At 50.1% G+C, this 9,656-nt stretch overlaps 1 protein-coding gene across 4 annotated transcripts; it reads right to left on the bottom strand.

The window, feature by feature from the left end:
* Window positions 1–2,166: 2,166 nt before the first annotated feature.
* Window positions 2,167–9,340, bottom strand: CHST12 (carbohydrate sulfotransferase 12). 4 transcript variants are annotated; one of them, XM_088174311.1, is made up of 3 exons: window positions 9,258–9,340; window positions 3,551–3,930; window positions 2,167–3,403 (listed from the first exon to the last, which is right to left on the bottom strand). In XM_088174311.1, exons 2-3 carry the CDS (start codon window positions 3,833–3,835, stop codon window positions 2,585–2,587), a joined length of 1,104 nt encoding a protein of 367 aa, XP_088030437.1. In that variant the 5' UTR covers window positions 3,836–3,930; window positions 9,258–9,340; the 3' UTR covers window positions 2,167–2,584. The 4 variants fall into 4 exon arrangements, with proteins under 4 accessions (XP_088030437.1, XP_014725804.2, XP_088030436.1 ...); XM_014870318.2 differs by having other exon boundaries at window positions 2,167–3,930; XM_088174310.1 differs by lacking the exon at window positions 9,258–9,340 and adding an exon at window positions 9,126–9,167 and having other exon boundaries at window positions 2,167–3,930.
* Window positions 9,341–9,656: the final 316 nt, after the last annotated feature.

Raw genomic sequence — 9,656 nt, forward strand, 5'->3', positions numbered from 1 at the left:
ACTCACTTCATCCAGCCTTGGATGTGGAAAGAGAAATCAGTGTGTTCCAAGTCTCCCCTGTCTAGCCAGTGCCGGCAAGGGAAGGGAGCCTTGGAAAAACCTTTTTCTTCTGTGGCTGTTCAATCACAAGGCAGCCACACGGAGAAGATACACTCTCACACAACACGGAGCAGCCGCTGGGCAGGTTTTGCAGCCATTTTGCACCTTTTCTGCCCATTGCACAACCAGGACCTGACTGCAAAAACGGTAACACTCTGCACGCCACCCTCCCCTGCCCTGGATGACTGCCAGCCAGTGACCTTGAGAAGATGTTCCTGGGACAGGCTGTGGCCATGAATCACAGGACAAGTGTGGCTGGGGGGGCAGCAGCTGGTTTGCAGGGTGGCATTGGGATCCAGCAGCCAAGCACTGCTCAGAGGGGCAGGAAGAGAGAGGAGCAGATCAGGAGGTGCAGGGGAAGCAGGTGGTGGGAAGCTCACACGGCATCGGTGCTGCGGCCCCAGCCCCCCATGCCTGCACATACTAAATATCAATTACATGGAAATTAAAAGAGGAAAAAATAAACACTTTGAAAAGACAAGAGATGAAAACATCCACGCTGCATTTTTTGAAGAGAGGGATGAACCCACCCTGAAGAAATGTAAATGTAGCAGGAATCAAGAGACTCCCGGGATTACTCATTATAGGAGACGAGACTCTACATCTTTCTGTTTTGCAGCAATTAACTGTTAACTGGGGAAAAAATGAATAGATCAACATATTTCTATTATTAGTTTTAAATAATGACTCAGAAACAGGCACTTCCTTTTTCCCCAAGCTATGAGGAGCAAAGCACCAAGACCCTGACAACGGCTTCAGGCTCATTTAAACTGCAAATCTCTCTGCAGAAATTACGGGAGAGTGGTGTGAATACAAGGAAAAACAAACTCTTTGTTCTGAGTCTAACTACCAGCAATTACCTCTCATTTATAGGTTAAAAAGCTTGATACAGCATATTTGTTAGGAAGAGCATGGAGTGCCTAGATGTACTTGTGCAGAAATCGGGGAAGTGAGGAGAAAGGAAAAGAAAGTCATGCCTGCTGATAGCCTTGGAGAGAAACTGAGTAAAAGGTCAACACAAAGAAGTCTCCCCAAAACACAGAGCTGTCTCCCAAGGCCTGACCCTGGACCTTAATCACCAACACCATCCACAGTCCAGGGAAATAATTATGCATTTCAGCTCTGAAAGAGTTGCCTGCCTAATCTGCTAAGCAAACAGTTTTTGCAGAGCAATTCAGAGAGAGAAAGAGAAGCAGATTCAGCTGATGAGACACAAAAAGTCTCTAAAGGCATTAATTTCCTTTGGGAAGCAGCCCACATGCTCCCAGCACAGTGGGAACCATCACTCCTGCAGCAGGTCCCAGCAAGGCAGATGATCAAATCTGCATCAGCCATTTGGAATGAGCAGAAAGGCAGCAGATGAGGATGTGGTGTCACGAGCAGGAGCTGGAATGCTGAAAACAGAAAAACTTTGAGTTCACCTTGACATCTGCTTATTGAAGGAAACCTTTTGGATCTTCTTCTCCCTGCCACGTTCCCTTAAAGTGTGCACAGGGATGGTGAGGACACAGCACAGTTCTCAAGGGACTTGCACTGCATGCAGCAGTGCCCAGGACATGGAGTAGCACACCATCAGGGCCTGGCCAGCTCACCCATCCAGGAGCACACCCTGCCAGCCCTGGCTGGCCACAACCCCTAAGAACTTCAGCACCCTCCTGGAATGGGACAAGTCACAGGAATGCTCCACACTGGCATGGTATAGGGGCTGAACCTCAGCTTTGTGGACAGCAGAGCCCCACAGTATTTTGCCAAAAGGTCAGGCAGTGCAGAGGTGCTGTGTTGGCCACCTGCATGCCCTAAAACACCCCAGAGGACTTGGCACTGCTCCCAGTGCCATTTCCTTCCTGTAACCCTGGTGTCACACTCCACACCTGTGAGCAGTGTCAGTCACCAGGCCTGTCTGGCAGAGTCAGGCACAGATCCATCCCACTGCCTCAAGCTCATCTTGGAGTAACCACCAGCAGACCTGGCACTATCAACATCCCAGCCCCCAGAGAGATCCAAGTGCTCTGCAAACCTTGGACTTCTGAAACAGCAGCCCTGAGACAACACACAGAGGCAGGTACATCATTTCTTGTGGGTTTTCTTTTACCTTTTTTTTTATTCCTTCCCTTCCTTTGCCACAACACACGCTTTGTTTTAAATATCTTAAATATATTAATTTTTAAAAAGTATTAATAAAAAGCTACTGAAGGACATGATTGGCAGAGTTACCAAGGGCAGCGACCCATTGCAAAGTATGGGGACATTTTAAAAAACAGAAAACAAATGATAATCCCAAAAAATGGCATTTTTTGCATATGCACAGCTGGCTGGAATACCCTGGACTCTGGTATTATTGCAAAAATGGAAGGGGAAGCAGTAGAAAAAATATATTCCATTGTACCAACTTGCATTGGGAAGGGAGTTAAGGGCAAAAATGAGGAGGATTTAAACATTTTTGGTATTTCGGATGTTCCCTCCCACACCCACTGCCCAATCACTTTCAGTCTTTAAGCAAGTTTTCTGGCTTGGGGTAGCCAAAGAGTACAAAATCTGCTTCATAAAGCTTGTAGAGCTGCTGCCTCCAAGCCAGTGGGATTTTGGCAAACCAGTTATCTTCCCAGCTGCTGGCAGTCCTGTTGCGGTAGCTGGGTGGGAAGCGAAGCAGCCTGTCCACTTTGAGGAGCTGCAGTAAATAAGCAGCATCCTCATCCAGCGTCTCCAGCTTCCCGATGAAATCATAGTCTATCTGGCACGGGTGGCACAGACGGTAAACCTGCCTCCAGTGCTCATTAAAGGGGGCCATCTTCTCTGTCCTGGGATCCAGTAAGTACTGGATGAAGTCAGAAAAGGAGACTTTGAGGCCTGCCCCGAAGGCCTCGCTAACGGAGGTGGGGAGGTTGGTGTGGTTGGAGTAGAGCTTTAGCATGGGGATGGCGAAACGCCGGTAGAAGTCCTCGTTCTCCAGCTCGAATTTGCTGCGGAAGGCGGAGATGAGGCGGACGAAGGGGTCTCGTACAAACAGGAACTTGGTGTATTTCTTCAGCTTGATCTTCATCAGGTGCCGGGAGAACTTCCCGTAGCGGCGCCAGAATTTGTTGAAGGTCAGGTGGGTGCTGGTGTTGTGGACGTGTTCCCGGGGGATATCCAGAGGGTTCCTGTAGGGCACCCCCTGGTCCAGCAGGCTCTCGCTCAGCACGATCATCACACGTTTCCAGTTGGTGCAGGCCACCTTGGGCACGTAGCAGTAGATGACGCCGTGGCGGTCGTCCACAATCAGGTGGTTGAGCTCGTAGTTTGGAATGTCATCGAAGGAGCGCTCCTTGGTGGGGAAGGTGAAGCTGGAATTGGCACAAAACTCCCGCAACGTTCTTTGCCTCTCTACCTGCAGCTTCTCCTGGTCCAAGCTGTTCCTGTCCTTGTGTGTAGACCAGTCATAGCCCCGCACGTTCTCCTCCAAGTTACTTACCACAGGCTTGTTGGAGCCCTGGACGAGGAGCTGCTCTGTCTTTCGGGGGATAGAGCTGTTGTGTTTCAGGCTCGAACTAAGCAGCTTTGCCAAAAATTCATCTACATCTGGCAAGGCTTCCCAGTCCTCACCTGCTGCAATGGCTCCTGGGGAGCGGGGTCTGGAGAAGGATGTGTGCAGGTAGAAGTGAGCTGTGCCCACGTTGTCCCAGTACACAATAATCAGGAGGATCATGAAGATGGAGACCAGCACCACAGACAGACGGAGGAGCCGCGCTTTGGTCATCCTGACACCTACTGTGGTAGCTGGCTTTCACCTGGATTCACCTCTGGCTTGCAGAGTGAGGCTTGGGATTCACCATGGTGCTGCAGAGCAGGAGCCTGGAAAAGTAGGAGGAAAGAAAAGTTAGTTGAACCTTTCATCCTTCTGGTTTGGAGAGAATGATCTGGCACAATCAAAACTTGTCATGGGGCTGACCATCCCCATTTCCACGTGGGGAGAGTCAGATGTATCCATCTCTGTGGAAAAGAGCTGGCTGGCCAAAAGCAGACATAATGTGTGGCAATTTCATCAGTTTCATAGCAATCATGGCTTTTTATCAATCCCAACTTTCTGGAGTTAGGTGATTTCAAGAGAAGCTCTGTTTAAATTTTACAAAATCTGTAAAATACAATGATTTCAGGCCTAGAGCTTACAGAGGCAAGTTTGAGAGCATTAAAATATAAAATCATACACAGAAAGTATGCAGAGCCAATTACCTTTCAGATCTCCTTGATTTTTATACTATCTAACACACAAGAAGAAAGAAACCTCAATCCATGATTTCAGCTTTTGGTGTCACACTGCACTTTTCGTCTCATCTCTGCATGAAGGTACTCTGTGCTGAAAACAAATTCTTTACTGGAGCTATGAATACAGGGCTGAATGTGTCACTGCCTCAGTGGCTAAAGCAAATCCCTGCTGAGAGAACATCACTGACCAGAACACACCATCTTATCTACTCTGTGTGAAGGCACCCAGTAGGTGTTATCTCCATGACCTTTCTTGGTAGCTATTTCATTTTGCCAGGAACAAAGATTACACAAGCAGTTCTACAACCTCCTCACAAAGGGATACAGTCTTGATAAGAGCCACGCATCAAAAAAAATCTAAAGGAGAGATTACTTTTAACTGAATGATTTCAGAGATTAAGGATGCTCTGGTAAACCTGTGTTCATGCCCAGACACTGTTGAGTTAGGACTTCTTTTCCTGCTTTAATGTAATTTATGTTTCTATCACACTCAATGCTAACAACTCTTGATCACCAAAGACAGGTGAGAAATCACTGTTTAAGGGGCAGCTCAGATCATCTGTTCTGAGGGGTGCAGCAGGTTTGGGTTTTTTTGCTTCAATCAGCCCCATCTTTTTACTTCTGTCTGCTTTCCATGACTCCCAGCTCTTTCTTCCTGCAAGATCCTCAGGCAACACACATCTCCCCACCCTGCTGCATGTTTTCTGGTCCAAGGCTCTGTGCAGAGGCAGGCTGGCAAACCAGCCTTGATCTCTCCCCAAGCCAACAAGGAGCCAGTGCCTACAGCCAGGGAAGAGCAACACAGCAAAGTGAGGAGCTACAAGTAGTTATTGCCATGTTCTCCACCCCTCCAAGCATAGTCCAGGCTCTGATTGTAAACACAGAGCAACACCTACAGATAAAAAACAAGAGCTGTCCTTTCCACAGACATTCCAAGTCTTTCCAATGACTTCAGAACAAACCCTGCAAACATCAGCTTTGGAAACAAAGCCACTTCAGGGCAAGCTGCCCTGAACAGATTTTTTTAAATGAAGGCTGAGTGTCTCTTCTTCCCAAAAAACAGAGGTTGCTCCCCAGCCAATTCACACCACCCTTAAACAGCATCAACCCCACCCTTCACAGAGATGCAGAACTCGAGTCCAGATATGCAAAAGTACTGAGCTCTTTCCCAGGGAAAAGGTGCTCAGCACCTCTGAAGTTCACTGCAGCCTTGCAGTGAATGACTTGGTAAAAAGTCCCCTGCGTGGCTGTGCTTGTGTCTTGGGGTGAGGGGTTTTAACAACCAAAGTCCAGGTTTCAAACATTAGACAAGAATTTAGCAACAAAGAGGAACAATACCAGATACTGTTACATGTCAAAGTATTAGGTCAGCTTGTCCCAAGACACAAAACACATATCCGAAGGCTTATGGTTTCTCCACCCTGGTGTATTTATTTACAATTTGGAAGTAGGGACAGCCAGAAATTCAGCAGAGCTGTTGTCTAACACAAGGCTTTGCACTGCAACACCAAAAAGTGCCCTTTCCTGAAGCCAGGTTCTCATTCTGCCTGTGAAGAGGAGCTGGAGGAACTGCAGACACAACGTTTTACACTCTGCAGAGCAAGAAGCAGGTATTACTCAGCAGTAATTCTCCGTGTTTAGCTAGTCAAGACTGAAGATGGAGCAGATCTGAGAAGAAACACCCAGAGAGATCAGCAGAGAGCTAAAGAAGGGGCAAATTACATATGTGCGTCAGCACTTCAGACCAAGCATCCGAGTCCAGCAGCAGAAGATAATGGAGGGACACTGCCAAGCCTCCTGCTTGGCACACTCCTGGGTTTGAGTTTTGCCCAAATCTGTTCTTGCTTTTGATCCCGTTTAGCTGCTCAGGGCAGGGACTGCTTCCTATTCTGGATGAATAGGGTGCCCACTGCGCACAGAATCCCAGCACGCTGTGCTTCCAGCGCTGCTTGAGACCTCAGGGCTGGCTGGAATGCAGCACGCCTGGAAAGCTGCACGGAGCATCCTTTTCTGCTATCCCATACCCAGCAGCTTCCACAGCCCTGGGCAGCACAGCAGCCTCCCAGCGTTCCTGCTAAGCTGTCCCAGCCAGGCATGGATCACCCTCCTGGCAGCAGAGACAGGGGCAGACTGGACACTGTGTGTGGCACTCACATTCCTGGGGCAAATGGAAAGAGGGATCTTCACCAAAGCCACCCCACAATGCAGCTTTACCAAGTGCCCCCCAAGGGCTCCAGCCTGCTTTCCAGGACACAGCACGCAGGCCTGCCAGAGAGTTTGGCTTTTCCAAGACATACACACAGCAGTGTGCAGCACAGAATCAGAAAGACTCCACTTCCATTAACTCTACCAGTGCCAGAGAGGAACCCTGGAAAAGAGCAGTAAGACAGCTTAATTCCCCCTCAGAAGGAAAACGCTGCAGAAAACAAGAATTGCTCTATTGATTATGACCCATCCCCTTCCTGAGCACTTCATAAAGGATGCCAGACTGAAAGCACAAATTAGAGGTCTCTGCACATTAGAGGGAACGTGCCTCTGTCCTCCCCTTGCCAGAATCACATGGAAAAGCTTCCAGAAAGAGCCAAGAATTTACATTCAAGTTCAACCCAAAGTCACCAGCCGACAGGAACGTGCACCAGGATCCACACAAAGCTGCCTCTGTGACACGGTGCTGGCAAACTGGAAAGTGGACCAAGTGCTATAATCATCCTACAGAGTCCCCTGAGCAGCCATCCTGTGACCATCTCCAACCTGAACCTGGCCTGGGTGTGAACCAAGAACTTTTCTCCCCATCCCAGGCCAGAGAAAAGACACTGAGGTCTGAGGTCATTGGTCCCACAACATGTCAAACCCCCTGCTGTGTCAAACAAGCACCTCTCAAACTCTCACTTAACACCAGAAATGGGGGGATGTGTCCCTAGCAGCCTATTGCAAAAGCTATTGCAGATGCAACTCCTCGGGGGTTTGGAAACTTTGTTTCCAACTTCACAGCTCGATTGTAACTGTTTGTTCTTAGGACAGATAAGAACTTAAGTAACGTGCGCCTCTTTTTTCCTCTCCTCTTGGCTTTATGCAATAACTACATTCTCTTCCAGCCTGTCTGCAAAAGAAAGTAACTCCAGCTCACTTACAGGAGCAGTAAGGCCTATAGAAAATAAAGCCTTACAGAAAGGCAGGTGCCAGACACAGGGGACAGTAAGCCCTCTCTATGAACAGCAGTGGCTTTGAAAGAAATTTGCCTCCAAAGGCTTGGGCGCAGATCCCTTCTCTTCTTGCTTTGGGTTTCCACAGCACTAAGCACCACCTCAACTCCTCCAGGGCCCACTTCATCTAACATGAGAAGATACAGAATTTCAGCCAGCTTACTTGGATTTTGCCTGCTTAGAATGACAGAAAGAGGTGGAGTAAGAACTTTTAAAAACACATAACCTCCCATCAAATTCAAATGGATACCTTGCCTTGGGGAATTTCACCAAGGATCACAGAATCCATGCAGCCTTCTATACTCACATATCATGGTACACAACATTACACTTAGGGAATCAGCAACCTCTAGAAAAGTTGAACCAATTTAATCTCCTAAAGGTGCAGGACAACGAACTCCCACCAGTCAAAGTAGACTGTACCAAGAGAAAAATGTCATGCACTTGGCTATAACCCAACACATTGTTTCTGCCCAGCCTCCCAAAAGTTTAGCACCCTTTGAAGAGCAAGGAAGTTTTAACTCATCGAATTACATTAATATAAATGTACACCATAAGCAAAAAACGGAGTTGCTTTGCATGTTGCACCACAACTTAGCCCATATATGTTAGAGATCAGCAAAGAGCATCCTAATCTACAGTTTGCAGCACCTTGCTGGCTATTGCTGCCAAAAAGTGTGGTTTCTACAGGCTTGGCAGCACTTGTCACCTCTTTTTTTAATATCTATACTTGGAAGTTGTCACAATTTCTTAAATTTTAGGAGGAAACTCCCAAAACACAGCACATCCTGTTCATCCATTAGTTTCGTCACAAACTTCCAGCACATGCACTGGAAAATCCCCGGCTTTACAATCGCAGGAAGCACCTCAGGCAGCCCCTGAGGCCAACAACACCCGGGGACGTTTGTTGTGTGTCAACCTCGACACTCGCACCGGCTGTAGTCACCTTACAAACTCCTGGCTCGGGCAGTTTTCAGCCTGAGCTCTGCAGGAAGTTTTCCACGTGGAGCTGAGGCTGGAAGAAGAGCGTTTTTGGCCGGATCTCCGCGGAGCAGCGCTGGGAGCCGGGCTGCGCCGATGGGAGGCGGCTGCATCCCGGCATCGCTCCCGGCAGGGCTGCAGAGCACCCGGCAGGGCTGCACCAGCCTCAGGCCCGGCACCAGGGCTGGAGGGACCCACAGAATCCTTAAGGTTGGAAAAGACTTCTAGGATCGAGTGCCACGATCAGCCTAACGCTGTCAGTTCCACCACCAAACCGCGACCCCAAGTGCCACATCTACATCTACCTCCAAGGGACAGTGACACCGCCACCACTCCGGGCAGCTCGTCCCCTGGCTCAGCTTGAGGCTGTCTCCTCTTCTTCTATCTTTTGCTACCTGGGAAAAAATACCGACACCCACCTGTCTGCAACCTTCTTCCAAGTAGAGAGCGATGGGGTCTCCCCCGGTCCGCTTTTAATCCAGGCTAAACCTCCCCAGCTCCCTGGGGAGCGTCCAGCCGGGAACGTGCTGTGTGTGTGGAGAAGGGGAGCTGCCCCGCAGAGCCCTCCCAGCCCCGCGTCCCGCCGGAGCCGAGCCCTACCTGGCACCGGGGAGAGCGCAGAACAGGCGTGCTCATAACCGGGAGCTGGCCCGGCCCCGGGGCGGCACCGCCTCAGCGAGCCCCGCCCGGCCCCTTGGACAACCCCCAAGCCCTGCCCGGCCCCGCGCTCACCTCCCGCTCGGGCACCGCAGCCTTCGCCTTCTTCCCCTTCCCTTCTCCTTCCTCCTCCTCCTCCTCCTCCTCCTCCTCCTCCCGCCGCGGTCCCGCCGCCGCCTCTCGCGAGACGCCGCGCGCGGGGGTCCCCGCGGGGCCGCGCAGGCGCCGCTCCGCCCGCCAGGGGGCGGCCCCGGCGGCGCGCCCGCCCTCGCCTGAGGGAGCGCTGGGGCGGCGGCGGGTCCGGAGCGCTGGTACCCACCCAGCGTGAGGGGAAACGGCCGTGAACTGAAACGCGACATTCACCTCGACATTGTTAATAAATGAGAAACAAAAGTCTCGATATTCAGCAAAATTCAGATTGCTTTATTTGATATAGACGGATCAAGCAGCGCTGGGGAACGGGAGGGGTCACCG

Source organism: Sturnus vulgaris, chromosome 16 (assembly GCF_052056855.1).
Source record: "Sturnus vulgaris isolate bStuVul1 chromosome 16, bStuVul1.hap1, whole genome shotgun sequence".
NCBI classification, from domain to species: Eukaryota; Metazoa; Chordata; class Aves; order Passeriformes; family Sturnidae; genus Sturnus; species Sturnus vulgaris.